Raw genomic sequence first — 19,665 nt, forward strand, 5'->3', positions numbered from 1 at the left:
TTACCTGTCACCACCCACCGTCAAGATGGCCAAGCTGCAAGTAGGTTGGCATCATGCAGTCCAAGGTAGGCTACTACCCTGCATCTGGCAAGCATTTTCAACTCGCCAAGTTCAAGAAGGTGTCAGGCCCTGACCGGCTGGCTGGACTGCCCCAACAGGCCGACCGCCGCAAGCTGAGCCACAGGTGGTGGTGCAGGCAGGACAGGGCCTCTGGCAGGACGCAGCCCACAGTAAGCTGCCAGCATATCAGTCGGCTTCCCAGAAAGTGTGCACAGTAGGTGACTGTTGGCCCATTTGCTTCCCTGGTCAGCAGGGCGACGGCCGGCAGCTCCTCAGCTGGGACCTGGACAAGCAGCAGCTCAAGCACACAAACAGGAGCTAGACAGAGGCCCCCAACCTGCCGGTGAAGAGCCACACCAAGATGGGCCTGCAGCAGCTCAGCTTTCCATCGGTCAAGGTGAGCAAAAGGCTAGCCTCAACCACTTGTGAACCTCGCCAAGGTAGCAATGTAGCAGGCAGCTGATCAAAGTCTTTGACGCTGACATCTGGAACAGCAGGTAGACCACCTGCCGGGCCACAGCCTGTCCCACGGCCACAAGAGGTCAGCATGGTCAAGATGTCGGTATTGAGCCTTGGCTGGCAGCAGCAATACCAGCAGCGGCTGGAAGAACACGTCATCAAGGTGAACCTCGGTCCACGACCCGAGCTCCACGGTTGAGGCCGACCCCAACCGGCGGGATTTGTGCTTCTTCATGCACATGAATTTGACCGCCCAGAACCCCAGGACCGCTTGGTTCACCCTGCCTCAGCGGGACCGGGCTACGGGCAAGCGGCGCTACGACAGGCTAGGGCGCCAGCTCAAGCCCCTCAACGTGCGCCAGGCAGAGGCCATTCAAGGAGAGACCAGTTGCATGCCTCTCTGAGCACCTTGCCTGAAGCTTGTGAGGGAATCGACAAGTGGCAGCCCCAGCTGGAAGCCGTCAGGCACACTGCTGCACCGGAGGCTTTCCCTCTTGAGCCCGCTTGGGTATTGCCGTGCTTGATGGAGCGCTTCTCAGAGGCGGCTTCAAGCCTCGACATCAACCAAGGCAGAGAGACCTCCACATGGCAGTAGTTGCAGTTGGTGCTTTCACCTCACTCTTCCTTGCTGCCTCGCTGCCTCGCTGCCTCACGGCCTCACGGCCTCGTTCTCGACCACGACCCACCTCTGCTCTGTCCCCTTTCCAGTCCCCCGCCGTCGAAGAGAGGCCGCTCAAGCTCGCCCCGGTCGACAGCCCCCTTCGCTTGCCCCTCCACGCCAGTCTCCTTTGCTCCTCACCTCGATGACCACCCCGACCCGCCACGACTCTGCACCCAGCCCGCTCTCGCAGCTACCCACCGAGCTCCTCTACCACTGCTTCCGCCTCGCCGCCTCGCTCGATCCCCACACGGCACGCTCCCTCGCCTACGTCTCGCGCACCGTCTGCCACTGGACCATCTCGCAGCGCTGGTCGACGATCGTCTGCACCACGCCCCAGCAGGTCGTCGCCCTCTGGCTCTTTCTTATCGAGTCCCAGCACAACGACGACACTGACGCCCACCCCCACCCCCCACCCTCCGGCTCCGGCTCCGGCGCGCCACCAACACCGCGCTACATTTCCTGCCCCGCCTCGAGGCCCGGCTCCTATACTCGCAACCTCTTTATCGATACCACTCCATGCGGCGCCACCACTCATGTTGACCCCGGCACGACGACGCCCTACGAGGACCTCCTCACCCTCTCGTCCCGCCTCCAGCTCCAGCGGGAACGCGACGCACTCGCCCACGCCGCAGCGCTTTCGACGTCGCAGCCACCGCCCGCATGGGAGACGCTGCAGCGCACCAAGCTGGCGCCCACCCGCGCCTCGTCGCGCCTCTCCGGGCTCCTCTACCACTTCCCCGCCCTCGACCACCTCGCCCTCGGCGCAACCGAGATGCAGCTCTTCCAGCCCAGCCTCATCTCTACCTCGCCCGTCGAAATGATGCTCGTCTACGACGGAAACGACACCCTCATCTCCGACGTCTTTCTCAGCGGCGTCGAGGAGCTCGCGCACTGGTCCGACGACGTCGAGTCCAGCGGGTCGCAGCGAGGGGCAGGGAACATGACGGCGACACTGGGCGGCATCCGACGCCGCCTCAAGCGGCTCCACGTCGTCGGCATCGACCCGCGCAGCCAGCTGGCGGGCGTAGCGATGCCCGTCAAGATCCTCGAGCCTCTTCGCGCCGGCAGCACCTCGCCCGGCTCTCTTATCCACGCGCTCTCCTACAACGCACCGCCGCTGCTCGACGAGGCGACCTCCAACGGCGACCAAACCAACGGCGATGGCCATGGCGACGTCGACGGCGCCTCGCGCTCTCCGCTAGCCACGGTCCGCGAGCAGGCGATCCGTGCCCTCTCGTTGCCATCGGCTCCCCTATCGCGCCAGCGTACCAGCCAGGGCCTCACGCACCTTCGCTACGATACCAAGCGATTCTCATTTCGGCCCTCGGAGATCATTGCGTCGCGGCTGCGATCATTCGTGCAGGAGCTGGATCTCGCCCCGGCGGCTGGCTCGGCGGCGGCGGGCGGCGAGAATGGCGAGCGGGCGGGTGAGACGAGGACGACGTACACACACACTGGACCTCGCCATGCTGCGCCTGTAGCCGGATCCGGGTCTGACCATAGCCTCCTCGGCCAAATGTCCAGGACCAGCGGCGGCAGCGGCGGCGAGACCTCCCCCTCCTCCTCCTTCTCCAGCATCCCAGCAACCCCCGTCTCAAAGCTGCTGGAGTCGTGGGGGGTCGGTCAGCTACACCGCCTCCAACTATGCTGGGACCCTCCCGCCTCGTCGTCGACATCGTCCTCCTCCTCCACGCCCGCAGCCGCCTCCACACCGGCAGCAGCAGCAGCGGGGGCCGTCGAGGAAGAGCAAGACGCCGAAGACGTCTGGCCACGCGAACGCAGCGACGTGTGGACGAGCACGAGCAGCGGCAGCGGCCTCCTCCCGCTCGTTTTCCCGCCGACGAACTCGTCGTCGTCGTCGTCCTCGTCTGCGACAGGCGGCGGCGCCGTCGTCGACGCATCCTCGGCCGTGTTTGCGGCCGAGTTTGCCGATTCTATCCGACACCTCTACGGCTGGACGCAAATGACGCAGCGGCAGCGCTGGATCGCGTCGCAGGGCGAGTACGTCGATCGCATCGAGGCCGGCTTCACGGCCTCGGATAATGCGGCCCTGTCGCGCATCCAGGAGCGCTTCACGAGGCAACTTCGAGACGAGTCGCTGCTCGCCGCCGCACCTCGAGCCACCGACCACGATGCTGCCGCCGCCGCTGCCGCAGAGTCCGATAGGCTGCGGTATCGCGCCAGGCCGCCCTGCGAGTTCGTCAGCTTGGGCGGCGTCACCGCCGCTTTCACCAAACAGCATCGGATCGATGTCTTCCTCGATCGGTCCAGAGGCGGTCAAGGGTCGTGGCCGTCGACGACCTAGATGAGCACGGCGAATTGCAGATGGCGCACATGGGCCGCCGCCGCCGGCCCACTCTCTTTGGCGGCCTTCGAGACAGGCAGCGGCCGGATGGGTGAAAGCATGCGATGAGATGGCTCTTATCGACGGCGGGGATGTCGTGACCTCGTCCCGTCCTACCCCCTCTTCCGTCCTCCGTCCTTCCCTCCTGTACCTGTCGGGCCCCTCTTGAGCGTCTCCCTGGACGCGCCGCCCTGTCCGCAGCTACAGCCGTGCCGTGGCGGCTAGTCAGTTGCCGTTGACGGCGGGCGTGATGCTGAGGCTGCTCATGCCTTGCAACGCGCCCATGTTGGGCCGCTCGCCGCGCTCGAGGGCGCCCTGGCTCTCGCGGCGCAGCTTCTCGCGCTTGGCGGCGCTCATGTAGACGCGCGGGTAGCTGAGCGGCGTAATGGCGCCCGACGCGTAGCCGCTGCGGCGGCCGTCTTCGTAGTGCTTGACCTCGTGCTCGACCGCCTCGCCGCGCGCGATGCGCTCCCGCTCCCGCTTGATCCGCTCCTGAGCCTCTTCGCACCGCGTCCGCAGAAAGTGGATCACGTCCTTGGGGTTGGGGTGGTTGAAGACGGCCGTGCCCGCCACAATGATGTTGGCGCCCGCATCGGCGCACCGGTCAATCGTCTTGGGCCCGACGCCGCCGTCGACCTCGACGTCAAGATCCGGGAACCGCGCCCGCAGCTCGGCCACCTTGGGCATGCACTCCTTCATAAACTTTTGCCCGCCGGCGCCTGTGTCCCCAGAGGAAGAGCAGGGTGGGTCGCGGCCATGCAGTCAGCTTCGTCGGTCCTGTGCAGTTCGGTCGCCGTGCGCTGCTGCCGGGAACCTGCCACTCACCTGGCCAGACGGTCATGACGAGGATCATATCGACAGCCTTTCCTAGCTCGTCGGAGATCTCGCTGGCCGGCGTGCCTGGGTTGATGGCCACGGCCGCCCGCATCTTTGTAGCCCTGATCTGTCGCACCACGTCCATCGGGTCGTCTAAGGTGTGTCAAGGGGGAGCGAGCGCCGGCCCGATGATCAGCCAAAGAGTTTCCGCGCTGGGTCTCGAGGTTTTCACCGCCTCCACGAGCAGCGAAGGAATGTCACTCACCGGTCGCTTCGAGATGGAACGTATATGATGCACCTCCAGCCTCGGCGATGTCCTTGACCCACTGCGAGATCCGATGCGGCAAGAGAACGAGCGAGAGCTCGCGCGCCGGCTTTCAGCGATCGCTGTTCCCGGAAGCCAGAGGCGCAAGTCGATATCCTCCGCTGCGCAAACTCACCCTGCCGGGGTCGGTCACCATCATGTGGCAGTCCATAAAGATGTTGGGCACCGCCTTGCTGACCGATGCGATGACAGGTGCGCCCATGACGATATTTGGGACAAAGTGCCTGCGCAGTCCAAGTAGAGGGGGTGAAACGAAGGTCAGCGACACGCTCGTAGGTTCCTTCAGCCTGTTCCCTTGACGCCTTGCTCACCCGTCCATGATGTCTGCGCGAGGGCGAATAGAAGCCAAGGCGAAGCGGGGTGTAAGGGTCAAAGAGCGGTGGGCAGAGCATGGCATGGTCAGTCGTGTTCTCGGGCGCCCTTGTAGGCGAAAGCAAAGGTCCGGCGACGCATCTCATCGTTCGCGAGCGCGATTCGCCGCGGACGACGACTCACCCATGTGCAGCCAATCCGCCCCGCAGTCCATCATCCTCTGGCATTCGCAGTTGAGGTTGCCCAGGTCCGAGGCCAGGACACTGGGTGCGATTTTCGTAGCTGGCATGGTGAAGTGAGGTGTGGGACCGTCGATGCCGGCCTGGTACGCTGCGCGTGCTGGTAGTGCTGGTGCTGGTGGTCGAGTCGGACTATGGCCGCTTTGCTGGGATGAACAGAATGGCAGCGCGAGGTGACACTCGGGTCTGCCGCGGCGTTATCGATGCGAGCTCAGAGCGTGGATCCGGAAGAGGTGACCGAGGTGACAAAAGGAGCAGGAACCCGGGCAAGCGAGCAGGCAGATGGTGTTTGTGAAGCAGGGCGCTGTGTAGCGTCTTGAGCTGGTCCGCTGTGGTGTGACGCTATCGGATTCAAGCCTAGCCGTACCGAGGTGGTCAGAGGGATGCTGAGGCCGGCGTGATCAGGGTGTCAGAGTCAGAAGCGGAGGTAGTGGCTTGTCGCTGCGGTCAGACGAGATGCCAGTATCGAGCCGATGTCCGCTGATGTGCAAGGATTGCGACCGCTACAGCCCAGTTGGCGGGGACGACGTGGAAACAACCTCGAGATTGCCGGCCGTACGGCGTCGTCAAGCCGAGTAGAGGAGAGAGGGTGCGTGGGGGCGAGTGCGTCGTGAGTCGAAGGCCGCTATTTGGATGGCCGAGGTCAGGACGACGGCGGTTGCAGTGGTGGTGGCGGGCAGCAGCGACGGCGGTGGCAAAGATGTGATAGAGATGAGCAGGCAGGTGGGTGCGGTATGGAAGATGGTCAAAGTGGGCGGGCAGAGGATGCAAGGCTGGAGGAGGAGAAGGGCCGAGATTGCGTCGTCGGTCGCCCGCCCACTCGCCAAGCCTCTCGAACCGCCGCCGGACCGGAGTCAGCCCAACGCAGCGCAGCCCTCACAGACCAGGCAGGCAGGCTGGCCAAGCAGCGCGGCGCGGCGCGGCAAGCCACACCTGGACCTGGCCAGGCCTGCCTGGCGGCGTCGGGCGAAGGGCTCCTGGCTGCCTTGTTTCCCGTGTGTCCCTGCCTTGCCTTGCCCTGCCCTGCCCTCTGGCCGCCTGGGCTGGCCTGCGCACCGGCCAAGCGCCCACCCGCCCTCTTCTCTGTGGGCTGCCCAAATTTGAATTGTTGGGCCCTGGCCCTGGAGCCTGCTGGCCCTGCCACCGAGGGTTTTTAGAAATGGCTCAGAGGGCTGCGTCACTGTGCCGGCCTGTTCCAAGCGGCGCGGGCTTCCCCTAGCTTTGCCCCCACCCCACCCCAAAACGACTGGCCTGGCCCTGGCCTGCTGGGCCTGCCACGCTCGGCTGCCTCGCCGACGCCGTCGACTCAATTCGCCGAGACGGCTGGCAAAAATCTCGGCTCCGGCTGCTGGCCCCCTCCTGCTCGCCGAGCTTCGCTGCGACGCCAGGCGACGAGCGCCATGAAGCGCTCCCTTCTGCCCTCGCTGCGCTCGCTGCGCTCGCTTCTCAGCTTCACACCGCGCACGCACTCACTCGTCCAGAGGTCCAGATGCGGGGAGGGCGACTGAATTCTACAGCGGACCGAATCAAGGACGAGGGGGGTATCAATGCCAACGGGACGGTGGAAAATGCGAGGCAGGATCTTGCTATGCTGCGCCAACGCCTGCGGCGGGGGCTGGCCCGGGACTCAGAAATGCGACACGCCCTCGGACTCCATCTTGCCCATGCGCTTGTTCTGCTTGCCAAACTGGCGCTTGACGCGCACCACGCCGTCCTCGGCGTTGGTCTTGAGCCAGCTCAGCGTGCGGAACCCCTTGACCTGCGCCGCGCCCCGGTGCTGGCGATGCAGCGCCCGCTGCCGCGCCCGTCGCCCCTCGGGCGTATCCGCATCCTCGCCCGACATGTAGTCCTCGACCTCCGAGTCAGTCACCGACGCCGTGTACAGGCTGCCGCGCTCGGCCGCCTCCTCGTCCTCAAACATCTCGGTCGAACGCCGCTCTTCGGGCTCAGCCACAAACGCGTCGGCGCCGTTGCGCGGCTGCGACAGCACGCGGCGGTGGCCCGGCCGGCTCGAACCCGGTGTTCCGGCCATCGACGGCACCGCCGACCCGTCCGACGGCTCGAGCGCCCGATTGCCCATCTCTCCGAGCCTCTTCCGGCTCTCGGCGCTCAGCGAGTGCGACTTTGGCCGCTCGCCGCAGTCGGTCAGCGTGACGTAGGTGTCGTAGGCGAAGCGCAGCTCGTGGTCGCCGGCAGTGTGCGCTCCGTGCTCCGGTCCCAGGCCGCGGTGGTAGATGAGGTTCAGCTCGAGCCAGCCGACACATTTGATGTGGTGGTCCGACGTCACCTCGAGCGGCAGGTCGCGGCTGCCCGCCTCGCAAATCTCCTCGAGCGCCGCCGAGAGCCGCGTCGGCTCATCGTCGCCCGGCGTGGGCGAGAGCAGCTGGTCCGCGTTCGTCGTCGCTCGCAGCATGTCCTGCTCGAATCGGTCCATGTCCGACGTCTCGTACAGCGGCACGCGGCGTCGGGTAAAGGTGTCGTCGGCGATCCGGTTGAGGGGGACCACGGCATGAGCATGCTTGTGGTGGCGCCCTGGCACGCGCGACTCGCTGCGCAGGTTGACGTAGAGGAAGTTGGGATACCTCTGCCTCACGGGGATGCGGACCGGCGACTTGTCGAGCGACCACTGGTAGCTCACCTTGGCGGCCTCGCCTCCGCCCGACTCGTACTCGTCGATCGGGTCGACGTTGGCCGTCTCGACCTTGCCGCCGACCGTCTCAAAGAGGATGTGGCACGGCTTGGCCTCGAACAGCTGCTGCGAAAGCCCAGTGGCGCGGCAGCGGGCCAGCTCGAGCACGCCGATGTTCCAGCCTCGCAGCGGCTTGGGGATCGTCGACTCAAAGCTTCGCCAGAGCAGCGTGATGCGGATCTTGCCGTAGCCCAGGCCGCCCGTCAGCGTGTACCACTCGGTGCTCTTGCTGCTCTTCTTGAGCACGTCGGCCAGCCGCAGCCCCGCGCAGCCAAGGATGGGATCGCCCTCGCGCATCCGCGCATCCCGCACCGTGAAGTCGATCCGAGCGGTGGTCCAGTCGCCCACGAAGCGCTCGCTGCCGCCGTTGATGTAGGGGCGCGCGTTGAGCGTCTTGGTCCTCGTCCGGAAGATGGCCTCGTCGTTGAGGAAGACCTGGACGTACGACGACGGCAGCTTGCCCGCACCCGTGCCCTCGGCCAGCGTCTCGTCGGCGTTGGTCGTGTAGCGCTGCTTCTGCGACAGGCGCTTGCTGTTCGAGTAGCTGCGTTGCGTTTGCTGCACCTCGAGGTTGTGGATCGAGTGGATGTGGAACGCCAGGATGCCCGACGGCAGCTCCCGAACCGGAGGCTCGGCGGTGGCGGCCTTTGAGCCTTCGATCATCGTGATGAGCTTCTCGACACGCTCCTTGCGGTCGCGCCTCTTGCGCAGCACATCGTCGTCCATCGGAAGCCCGAGGCCGTGGACGAAACGGTCAAACGGCGTCATGTACTGGTGGAGCTCGTTGTCGTCCTTCTCGTCGCTGCCACTGCCGCCACCATCGACCCCAGCTGGGGGTGGGGTCACTGCCGCGCCGCTGACAGCGGTCGAACCCGAAGCCGTCGCTTCCTGCGTCTCGGCCTTCTGACCGGGCTTGGGCGGCAGTGGAGGCGGAGAGGCGGCGGCGAAGTCGAGCGAGACTGGCTTGCCAGCTTTGCTCCTTGCCTCCACTCTCGCCATCGCCCTCCTCAGGATCTCTTGTCGCTTGCCGTTGAGGTTGGTTCCCTTGCCCTGGGCCAGGGCAAAGAAGCCTACGCTGAACTTGAGTCGCCCCTGTACGGCCGTTCCGCGCCGCATGGGCTTCAGGTCCTCCATCCGCGTCTCGAGGAGGTTGGCGGCGGCCTCGTTGCGCATCCTCGATCGGCGGATCAGGCCGTCGATCGACACCTCGACCTTGCCGAGCGGATCGTCGGCCGAGAAGCGGTCCGCATCGAAGACAGTCAGCCGCAGACGCTCGTGGTCGCGCAGCTCGTCGGGCGTCACCAGCAGGAAGGCAGTCTCCTGCCAGATCGGATCGATCGTCTTGCGCAGCACCCGCGACGTGAAGAGGGGCTTGCCGGCGTGGGAGAAGCTGGCCTGGACGAAGGGGTCGCTGTAGCCGTTGGCGTCGGCGGCCGCGAGGTTTGTGGCCTGGTGGAGGACGATGACGAGCAGGCCCATGGCGTAGACGTCTTGTGGCCCGTCTCCCGAGCCCAAGAGGCCGGCCACGTCGACGGTGTACGACTTGGGCGCGATGAAGCCCTTGATGACGTCCTCGACCGAGTGCAGAGCGTAGCTCGAGATGAGCGGCAGGTTCATGGCGTCGATGATCATCTTCTTGCCCAGCGGCTTGGCCGACATCTCGAGCTTGGGCGAGCCGACAAACGTGAGGGCGACGTGCTTGACAAATGGCGCCACCGGCGTCATCTGGAGGCGAACGCGCATCTTGCCCTCGATGCCGACCATCTCGACCCACACGGGAACCTCGACGGCGGCAATCTTCTGGAGGCCGATGCCCATGTAGATGAGCATGTGGATCTTTTCGGTCGGCGCCTCGGCCAGCGTCTGATACGCCGGGTCGACTTCGGCGTCGGCGCCAATGGGCTCGTTGCTGCCGCTCTTGTCGTTGGTGGTGGTGGCGGCCTTGTTCCTCTTCCTGCGCGAAGGCTTGGTGCCGCGGTAGGCGAAGACGACCTCGAGGTTGATGTAGTCGCCCGTGTCGATGCCGGTGTCGTCGTCCTCGTCGTCGTCCGACGGCCTGGCCGAGCCAAGGTTGGTGCCGTTGCCGTTGCCCTCCGCCTGGTCGCGCGAACGACGCTTCCTGGAGCGCGACGAGGCTCCCTCCTCGTCCTCGGGCGCCAGGAACGAGGCCTCGTCGGACGGAATCACCTTGAAGCTCTTGACGCGGATCGGGATGGTGCCCTGGTCGAGGTCCTCGACGCGGACGCTGTGGACGATGCCCGGCACCTGCGTCATCAGACTGTCCTCGAGCAGGTCGACAAAAGGCACAAAGTAGTCGCTTCCGATAAGCGGCCAGACGGTGGCAAGCGTCGAGTTGAGCCACTCGACCGTCTCCTCTTGCTGGTCCGGGTCGTGGAAGCGCTTGGCCGCCTCGAGCATCTCGACTTCCCACTGCGCATCTCGGCCCGCAGCGTCGAGCTTCTTCCACAGCACGTGCGATGCGCAGCCGGCTACGACGGCGGCCAGCAGCCAGTGGAGGCGCGACAGCACCAGCACGGCCAGGCTGGTGGCGCCAAAGAAGGTCATGATCATCGGGATGTGCTGCTGGAAGGGGCCGACGTCGGCCTGGGCCGCGGGCCGCGTCGCGACCATGCTGGCAAGTCCGTGGGCGGACTGCGCGACTTTTTTTGCGACGTCTTGGACGCCTGAAGCTCCGTTTGCCTGGCCGCGATGGGTCGACGGCGGCTCATTGGGCTCGGCCTGCGGCGAGAGGGTGTGGGGCTCGGCGACGAGGGGCTGTGCCAGTGACGACGGCCCCTGCTCCTCTCGGGGGTGCCCGAGGGGCCTTTCTGGAAGAGGCGGCGCCGCAGTGACGATTGTGGGCCTGGGAGGCAAGGGAGGCAGAGGAGGCAGCGACTGTTCTGAGTTGATCGACCAGCGCTTGTGGTCGGAGGCGTCATCGACCATGAGGCTGTCGTCGTCGTTGGAGGCGGCGCTGCGACGCTTCCCCTTGAAGCTGGGTTTCCTGATGCGAGAACGGATCGACGAGAAGCTGGGCCTTCGGAGCGACGAGGTGCGCCGCTCGGGGGAGCCGTCCACTGCGCTGTCGCCGTCGTTCATGGCGTCGAATGGAGGGGCCGGGGTGAGGGGTTGCGTGGGGGCCTGATCGACGGGGCTGCGTGGCGCGGGGGGATGGGGTGGAAACGGAGCGGTCACCTTGCAAGCCGTGCCTTGGTCTCGATGATCTGGCGTGCCCCCGCTATAGGCGTTGCACCAATGCGTTGTGGTCGTGGTCGTGATGCTGGTCTGTGCGGTGGCTGCCCTTGAGCCGAGGGGCGAGCTCGGAGGCAGCGGTCAGTAGAGTGCAGGGCTGGTAGAGAGCTGCTCGATGCTGGTCGTGCCGGTGTCGTGTATGGGCGGGCGGCGAGGAGCGTCGAGCTAGCTGTGCGCTGGTTGACGACGTGGTGGTGGTCGGGTTGACGGCGATGGCGATGGCGACGGTGATGGCGATGGCGATGGCGAGGGGCGAGGGGCCGGCCGTACCGTTGGCGGCCAACTAGGCTGGCTGCATCTGCGTTGCCTCGATGCCAGGTCGGGCTAGGCCAGAGGCAGGCTAGGCTACGTTGGTTGCGCGGTTGGCTGGCTCCGTGGGAGCCTGCTTGGCATGCTACCGCAGGCCAGGCTAGGCCAGCTGGGCTAGGCTAGGCTATGCAGGCTACCTCGGAGCTGGCCCTTGCGCGCCCGCCCCCGTTGGAAGAAAGATTGCCCACGTCCAATGCGCACAGCCCCCCCACGTCTGGCCAGGAAGAAGTGGTGAGGCTAGGCTTGGGCTGGCCTGCGGTCGACAGCCGGCCGGGCAGGCAGGTGAGTGGGCAACTGGGCCCAGAGCGAGCGAGGCCACAGGGGTCGAGGAGGCGGTGCGTGCCGGTTTGCCTCCGGCCGGCCGGCCCTCTTGGCAAGTCACCAGCAGCGGGGCAGGCGCAGAAGAAAGAGGCCGAGAGAGGCAGGCTAGGCAGGCCAACCGCTGTCTTTTGGCCGGTTGTGACTTTGTGGAGGCAGGTGGTGGCTTCCACCGGCACGGTGACGGCACCGCTTTGGCTGCTTCCTGCCAGGCTATGCCTCCCCGCCCGTCCATCTTCCGGCCCACTGCCTCCGCATTGGGCCACCGGCCGGCCATTCCGGCGCCGTCGGAAGAGGCCCCTAAGCCCGATGCATCGGCATTCGCAGTTTGACCTAGCCGATCAAGCCGATCGACTTGATGGGCTAGCCATCTTGGCCTTGCCCATGCCCCCCATTGCCAAGGACCTCTGTTTCCTCGTCTCCGGTGGCTCGGCGGCCAGCTTGCTCGGATCCAGTCGCTGGTAGGATGTGTAGATGGTGCTCTGCCTCGGAGCATCGCGTGGCTGGTCAGATTGGCTGGGAAGCGCTTGACGAGGAGCGGGCAGGGGTAGGCGGGTGGATGCAAGAGGGCAAAGACCTGCTGCTGCTGCCCAGCGAGCTGTAGACGACGACGACGACGACGACGACAACGACGACACCAACGAGGAGCAAGCATGACGTACCTAGCTTGGGCTGGCTGGCTTGTCATCGGCGAGTAAGGACAGACCGAGCGGGTCACCAACATCTACCCCAACCCCCAGCTCTGCCCTGCCGCAACGCGCAATTGCCGCTGCAAGATCGGGATCACATGGGCACGTCACCCTGGCCTAGCCTAGCCTCTTGCACGCATCCGTCCAAACAGATCCCGGACGCCCTGCATTCTGTAGACTCTCCTCGAGGAGCAGACGATTGGCGCTCGGAGGGCATCCGAAATAACCTGCCGTGCCACGGCGGACCTCCTGCTGTCCCGGAAGATCAAAGGCAAGGTCGGGAGGGATGAGGCTGAATGAGCGTGCCTCCCTCGACTTTGGTAAGCTCCGATGGCTGCCGCCGCCGGGCCTCTCCGGCCCCTTTCTCGCCTTCGCACCGGAAACGACCTCGACATCCGCGTACATACGTCTAGCCTCGTCAAGGCGCGGCATGACCAGGCCTGGTCAGGCTGTCGATCCATCGTCGCCTCACCGAGCTCCTGCCGCCGACACCCTCCGGACCCCGCTTGCGGCGACATCAGCTGCACGGCCTGCCGCCTTGAGACCAAACAAGCCCGAGGCACCCGAGGCCGACGACGCGCGCGCGACGTGGTCACGGCGTCATCGACCTTGCGGGCTCCCTCGACGCTGCCTGTCCCTGGCCCCGGAAAGAGTGGAGGCCTTCGTGGCTCCTTGCGAATGACGAGAGGCTCGAGCCGTCCCCGTGCCCATGTTGGGTGATGATCTCTGCCCTGCTCGTCCATCCCCGCGTCGAGCTAGGCGAGCTGGCTGGTGTGGACCGCCGCCGCCGCCGCCGCCAGCTTACACAAGAAGCTCAGTCATCCTGATACACTCGAGAACCAGGGCGGGTACAGGATGCTGCCTTGGGTAGGCTGCACCATCTCGCCAGGCTTCCGCTCACGACCACTGCGAGGCTCGTCATCGTCATCAACAGCATCATCGTCGACGCGATGCTAGGTATGGCAGCGACGACGCCTTCGGTCAGAGGCCAGACAGCCCGTGCGTGGTCGCGTGCCTTGATCGCCAACATCTCGCTGCTACGTCGAGCTCGTCTCTCCAGGAGAACCAGTAGATCCCATCGACAAGGCGAAAGGGGATATAAGGTCGGTCAGTCTTCCTCTCCCCCCTCTCTCTTCACCACAAACAACGCACACTCGACGACTGCAGCACCACACCAGAGCCCACCTCTATCTCTCTCACCACCTCGTCGCTCAGATCCACATCGCCATGCCGGACGCCAAGGACCAGGTTCCCGTCGAGGAAGACGAGGTCGTCTCCGAGGAGACCAACGTCAATGCCCAGGCCGAGGACGAGCAGGTGGCCACCAAGAGCGAGGTGAATCAGCTCAAGTCAGAGGCTGCTGACCTTGACGAGAGCAACATCATCGACGACTCGCCCGGCGTCACTACCCGCGGCGCAAAGGTCGATGCTACCAAGCAGGTGCGTTCCGTGCGCCGCCGCCTTTCCTTGTCATGACCATGACCCGACGTGCCGGGTCGAGGGACAGGATCGTGCTGATCATCCTCCTCGCCCTCTCCGTGTGTGCGTGCCCTCCCCTTGGATCGAACAGGAGCGCGAGATCGACGCGGCCGTCGACGCTGCTGCCAAGGCCGACGAGCAGAGCTAGACTTGCGGCTCTCATCGATGCCGCCTCGTCGTCCTGGCCTTTGTCCTCGTGGCGAATCGGCAGATACCCCCCACTGTACTTCTAGCCCTCTCCTGTCCCATCGTAATCGCCAGCCTCTGCGTTGGACCCGTCCTTTTCGCGCTGCAGCATCCGCATTGGTGTCTGGTCTTGGGTGTTAGTGATTGTCGCCGATGTCAACCTGTGAGCGCCAGCCGTCGTGACGTCCGGCTCAATGGCATCGTATCGTGTCAACGCGGCCGGTCGGCCTGGTTCAAGCCGTGATCAAGAGAAAGCGAGTTTGTCATTGATGCTCTAGAGCCAAGCGCGACAAGGCCTCGGCACTAGCCTGGGATCCTAAGCCGATGCTCGTCGGGTCTGCTTGCCCAAACCGCAGCGTCAGAGCGGCAAAGAGCTTAGTGGTGCTCGCCGGCGTGCTCGTCGCCGACAAAGTCCATCTCGTACACTGTAAGCAAAGTTGCGGCCGAGAAGAGAATAGGGAGGAGACGAGCAGGCCGGATCATCAGCGACAGAGCTCCACGACGCTGTCCGGCGTCCCACGCAAGCCCCCCTCCCGCGCCGCTATGACGAAGTAACGGCCATCGCGGCAAATACCGGGCGCACTCACCGCTACCGCACTCGGGGCACCTGTGGAACTTGAGGTCGCGGTTGAGGTGAAGGTAGATGTTGTCGTGCGAGTCGGCGGGGTATCCGGTGCATCCAACGATACGGGTGGGCCACTACAGGGGAGGCGAGAGGAAAGCACGACGGAGGCGAAGGGGACGTCAGCTTGAATGTCCGGCGTTCAAGGCAAACAAGCGGGAATCCGCTGGACATGGCTGCTTTGTCGCTCGACATGCCCGATTTGACGTTCCAGGGCGTCGCAGGGAGACGGTGATCCTGCCGGGATCCCTTCATAGAGTCATGCCACCATCCACGGCTGCGACTCGTGCAAGCTGGCACGGCGAAGCGCGCCTCGCCGGGATCCTCCTATCCATCTGCCAGACTTTCCGCTCCTCCTCTGCGCTGACCTCCAACGACAACACCGCCATCGACTCCGCCGAGGACACTCACGTAGCTCTTGATCATGATGGGGTTCTCGGTGGTGCCGAGGTGAGTCATCTCGAGGGGGCTCATGTCGAAGACGTCCTCGCCCTGGAGCTTTCCGAGGAGCTCGAAGCGCTCGAGACCGGTGGCCTGCTGCTCGTCCGAGGGGATCTCGCCAGGCTTGGAGCCATCGCCCTGGATGACGGGAGGGCCAGCGGCGAATCGGAGCGCCGAGCTGGTGAAGAGACGGGCAGCCGGAAGGCGGGCGGCGGCCGGGGCCGGGGCGGCGGCACGGAGCGCAAGAGGGGCGCGGGCGACGAAGCGAGCGGCGAACGACATGGTGACGCTGGTCGACGAGTGGATGAAAGAGGAAGGGTGGAAGCGGTGGTGGTGGTTGTGGTGGTGGCGATTGTGGAGACGGGCCGGGCGATGGAGTCGACAGCAGCGGTAGCGACGACGACGGACGAGAGAGGGCCTGCCCCGCTGCCCGGCCCTTCCGCCCGCTCACCCACCCGCCGAGAAGAAACGCACGCGCGGGCGGAGCCGGGCCTGGCCCCTCAAGGCCCATCGAAATTTAAAAAGAGCAAGCACACCAGTTGTCAGCCAGCGTGGATTTCAAATGCCCCATCCAAATTCAAGCGCCATGCAGCCTTAAATACAGCCAGCCTGGGCGGACGCCAGCTCGGAGCCGAAAATCTCGAGGATGGTGCTGCGACCTCATCCTTGTTGCTTGACGTCTATAGCAGCCTCGCAGAGCCCAGCCGCGCCAGCCGCAGGGCAGGCCCTCGACGCCATCATCTCCTGCTTCTCACTTCGGACCCGCCACCAGAGTCTGTCGCCCACCTGTAGCTCGGCACCTGGATCCGAGTGCCGCCGGAGGGCCTCGACGAGCTGTGACCGGATCGACGTCGATCCGTCCTGCCACTCGTCCATCTGACATGGCCTGGGCAAGATGACAAGATCTAGGAGGTTCGGGAGACTCCTTCTGCGGATGGCGAGCAGCAGGGCGGCCAGATCGCCGGGCTGCGGCGAAAAGACTCGCAGGCGCCTCGTGCTTGCGAGCCTGGACCAGTCGAGTGACGTCGAGAGGACCCCTCCGTCGACTTCCAGGTCGGTGACTGAGCTGGTAGAGGCCGTATCGCCGTCATTTGATCGTCTCTGCCGTGGCCTGATATGTCGTCCGCGGACCCTCTTGCACCCGCCGACGAAGAGATGCTGGAGCTGGCGGCAGGCGGGGCTGGCCAGCAATGCGGCGAGCGCAGGTCCGCGCACTGGGCTGCGTCGGATCTCGAGGCTGCTCAGCCGCAGCGACGAGCCAGTCTCCCGCCCCTCTTGCCCCTTTCCAGGCGCTTGTGCTAGCAGAGCGAGGAGTGCGCCGTTGTCGGTCGACAGGGCCTTGCACGCCGTCAGCACCAGACGACGCAGCGACCTGCTGCGCCTCAGCGCCGCCGCGAGCGCATGGACACCCGCCCTCTGCCCCTCCTCTCCCCTGCAGCCGCAGGTCTTGACTCCGCTAACGTCGAGCTTGTCAAGGTGTCGAAGTCCGCCGACGACTGTGGCCAGTGCATCGGCATCGACGTGTGGCGAGTGTATGGTCAAGGCCCGAAGCCGAGGAGTGTTGGCGACCACCGCGGCGGCGAGGCTGGGCATCATGGCCAGAGGTGTTTGCAGTACGCTCAGCGTCTGGTGTAGATGGGAAGGAACAGGACGGTGCCGTCAGCGGAAAGTGCATCGTTCGTTCGCCCAAGGTGGGACCCGGACTACCCACCACAGTGTTCGGGCACAACGCCAGGATGGCGCCGATCGGACCCCCGGCGTTTTCAGAGATGGCGTGCCGGTCGATGCGCGAGAAGAGCTCGCTCACTCTCTTCTCCTGCGGGCCCCGCCACACCACGCCAGGCTCGTAGAGGACAATGTGTCGGATGTCGTCGAGGCATTGATCCGAGACACGCTGCGGTCGCCGTTCGAATATCCGGCTCGCCTGATACCCCAGGGGAGTCGCAGGTTTGTCGTCGTCGGAAGCGCCTGCCTCGGGGTGAGAAGGCGACAAATGATGCGCCAAGAAACGCAGGAGCTCTTCGGAGCCATCGAGCCGCAGATGCGTCTTGAAGGCCGGCGTGTATAGTGCTCGCAGACAGCGATTCGTACGGGCCAGGCTTGAAAGGTCGTCGCGGTCGAGAAAGTCGCAAAACGTCTTGCTGTCGAAATCAGAGGACAGGCTGGCCGAGTTTGAGCATACGTCGATATTGATCGCAGATGCCCGCGCGCAGCGGAACGACTCACTGAAGCTCGACGGGGAGACTCTGGAAGCAGACCATGGCGAAACGGTGTTCGAGCAAGTTGTTTGTGCGGGAGTTGAAGGGCTGTGTAGCGGGAATGCCAGAGGCAGCCCCAGACCCTAGCCAATGAGCTCAGTCGGCCTTATAAGGCGGGTGGGAGAAGGGCATAGCAGAACAACTCGGTCGACCTGCTTGCCGCTGCATCGAGCGGAGGGCAAGGGAGGCGATAAGAGACATCGCGGACCCTGGCGGCGACGTCGGGAAGGGAAAAAACGCGACCTTGCTGGTTACGCTGGCACGCGCGATAGTAGTGAAACGCGGCAAGCCGACTTCACGCAGCAAGCCAGCGACCGCTCCGGTCACGGATGGGGCCTCGTGCACAAGCACGCAAAGCGGCGCAGAAGGGGCCTTAGCAGAGTCGTCGACCGTCGGGTCCGTCAGCCGCCGTGGATCCTGGCGGCCGCCATCCTCGTCAGCTCCAGCTCTCGGTCAACGTCCTCAGCACCTTCTTCGCCGTCTGCCAGAACGATCTCGCTGACCTCGGGGCTGTTGTCGTATCGGATCACCTTGGCCATCCCCCCGGAAGCGCCAAAATCGATCTTGGACAGCTTCGGGCAGACGGCAGCGACCAGGCGCGCCTTCTGTTTGAGCGTGGCGACGAACGTGTCGGAGCTGCCGTGGTACCGCAGGGACAGGCTGCCGCTCGCCGGCGGCCTCTGGAGGATGTCGAGCTGGTGGAGGGGGAACTGGAGTACCTCTAGCTGCTGCAGCGCGGCAAAAGCCGGGAGGTAGGTCTCGAGGAAGCCGGCCACGTTACAGCGTAGCCGAAGGATGCGGATCCGCTTGCAGGCCTCAAAGAGGCGGATCAGATCGAGCTTGTCGGACACGACGACGGCGAACTCGCCATCGACCTCCTCGAGATGCTGTGCCTGGGCGAGGCCCTCGAGCAGACACTGCCCCTGCGGCGTCGAGGTCCAGTTGGCCAGCCTGCGCGCGCCCAGCATGACGGTGTCAAATTGGACGCCGCGGATCCGTCGAATGGGCCGCAACGGCGAGCTCAGCACCGAGATGGCATTGTCGATGCCGCCCCAGAACGTATGCAGCCGAGGCAGAGCGTGGTCCGAGATGTTGTCGAGGTAGATGTAGCGCCCCGTTGTGGCATCGACCTGGTCGACCTTGAGGACCTCGAGCTGCGGGTGGCGCTCAAAGAAGGCAGCCACAGCCTCCTCATCCCCGGCGTGGAATCGGGAGAGCTCGAGCACGCGGAGCTTCGGCCAGTGGGCGTGGGCCATCAGCGTTCCACCGTAGATGGCGTTGCGCACCCTGACGTCGGTATACTGAATGCGAAGCTCTTCGAGGTCCGGGCAGCGCTGTACCAGAGACGTCTCGAGGGCGCCGAGCTCGGCGATGATCGATGCCGGATCCGACGGGACGTACGAGGAGCACCAGACGAGCCTCTTGAGTCCGCTGCACTCGAAGAAGGTGGAGCCGTGAATGCTCTGCCTCTCGTCGGACGACGTGCCGGTGCGGCCGCAGGAGTCTGCGCATTCGACATCCTCGAGGCGTGGGCACGCTCGCCACAGGCGGGACCAGAAGTCGTCGCCGGAGAGGGGAGGACGTATCCGGAACACCAGCTTGCGCAGGTTGACCATCCTCTCGACGGCAGCGATAAGAAGCTCCTCGTTCTTTTTTTCTGCCGTTAGCCCGCGAGACGACGAAGGACGGGAGACGGCGGCATTCTGTAGCCCGTCCGGGATGTGAGGCGGCCGTCGCGAGTCGAGGACGAGGCAGCGGACATTGCTGGCGAGTCGTGGGTGGTCGGCGAGGTGGGACCAGAGAGTGGCCTCGTCAAGACCGCAGCAGATGCGATACCAGCCGATGTGGTGAGGTCGGATGAGGGCGCAGAGGTCTCGGCAGGTAGACGCCAAGGCGACGAGATCAGCGAGCTCGTCGAGGTCGACGGCGATCAGCTCGATGATTTCTGGCGGCAGGCGCAGCAGTGGCGAGGGCGAGCTGAGCTGCAGCGGGGTCGAGCATCGCGAAAGCGCCGGCGAGTCCGACGAGAGCTGGCGCCGCAGCGCTGCCGATGCCGGGATGGCGCCCGGCCCGAGCACCAGATCAAAGGCAGAGACCATGTCGCAGCCACTGTGGTATCCGGTGTTCAGCTAGGCTCTGTGCCTGAGAGCGGCGCCCATGCGGTGGTAGGAAACGACCTTGCAGCAGATGGATGGTCGACGAAGGG

General features: G+C 65.2%; 7 protein-coding genes across 7 annotated transcripts; 2 read left to right on the forward strand and 5 right to left on the reverse strand.

Moving 5' to 3' along the window:
• Positions 1-1,322: 1,322 nt before the first annotated feature.
• Positions 1,323-3,485, forward strand: PFL1_04347 (uncharacterized protein; the record flags this gene model as incomplete). The annotated part of the gene is made up of 2 exons (XM_007881873.1): positions 1,323-2,607; positions 2,881-3,485. 2 exons carry the CDS (start codon positions 1,323-1,325, stop codon positions 3,483-3,485), a joined length of 1,890 nt encoding a protein of 629 aa, XP_007880064.1.
• Positions 3,486-3,749: 264 nt separating this feature from the next.
• PFL1_04348 (uncharacterized protein) lies at positions 3,750-5,266 on the reverse strand (the record flags this gene model as incomplete). The annotated part of the gene is made up of 6 exons (XM_007881874.1): positions 3,750-4,243; positions 4,350-4,493; positions 4,606-4,666; positions 4,781-4,889; positions 4,977-4,989; positions 5,161-5,266. The coding sequence occupies 6 exons, from the start codon at positions 5,264-5,266 to the stop codon at positions 3,750-3,752; spliced, it is 927 nt and encodes a 308-aa protein (XP_007880065.1).
• A 1,577-nt stretch (positions 5,267-6,843) lies between these two features.
• PFL1_04349 (uncharacterized protein) lies at positions 6,844-11,004 on the reverse strand (the record flags this gene model as incomplete). Its single annotated transcript, XM_007881875.1, has 1 exon — positions 6,844-11,004. The coding sequence occupies one exon, from the start codon at positions 11,002-11,004 to the stop codon at positions 6,844-6,846; it is 4,161 nt and encodes a 1,386-aa protein (XP_007880066.1).
• A 2,696-nt stretch (positions 11,005-13,700) lies between these two features.
• On the forward strand, positions 13,701-14,100 carry PFL1_04350 (uncharacterized protein; the record flags this gene model as incomplete). The annotated part of the gene is made up of 2 exons (XM_007881876.1): positions 13,701-13,913; positions 14,044-14,100. The coding sequence occupies 2 exons, from the start codon at positions 13,701-13,703 to the stop codon at positions 14,098-14,100; spliced, it is 270 nt and encodes an 89-aa protein (XP_007880067.1).
• A 413-nt stretch (positions 14,101-14,513) lies between these two features.
• PFL1_04351 (uncharacterized protein) lies at positions 14,514-15,483 on the reverse strand (the record flags this gene model as incomplete). Its single annotated transcript, XM_007881877.1, has 3 exons — positions 14,514-14,563; positions 14,726-14,837; positions 15,172-15,483. 3 exons carry the CDS (start codon positions 15,481-15,483, stop codon positions 14,514-14,516), a joined length of 474 nt encoding a protein of 157 aa, XP_007880068.1.
• Positions 15,484-16,288: 805 nt separating this feature from the next.
• Positions 16,289-17,462, reverse strand: PFL1_04352 (uncharacterized protein; the record flags this gene model as incomplete). Its single annotated transcript, XM_007881878.1, has 4 exons — positions 16,289-16,381; positions 16,417-16,827; positions 16,913-17,342; positions 17,428-17,462. The coding sequence occupies 4 exons, from the start codon at positions 17,460-17,462 to the stop codon at positions 16,289-16,291; spliced, it is 969 nt and encodes a 322-aa protein (XP_007880069.1).
• Positions 17,463-17,860: 398 nt separating this feature from the next.
• Positions 17,861-19,558, reverse strand: PFL1_04353 (uncharacterized protein; the record flags this gene model as incomplete). The annotated part of the gene is made up of 1 exon (XM_007881879.1): positions 17,861-19,558. The coding sequence occupies one exon, from the start codon at positions 19,556-19,558 to the stop codon at positions 17,861-17,863; it is 1,698 nt and encodes a 565-aa protein (XP_007880070.1).
• Positions 19,559-19,665: the final 107 nt, after the last annotated feature.

Source organism: Pseudozyma flocculosa (assembly GCF_000417875.1).
Source record: "Pseudozyma flocculosa PF-1 unplaced genomic scaffold scaffold00014, whole genome shotgun sequence".
Classification (NCBI taxonomy): Eukaryota; Fungi; Basidiomycota; class Ustilaginomycetes; order Ustilaginales; family Ustilaginaceae; genus Pseudozyma; species Pseudozyma flocculosa.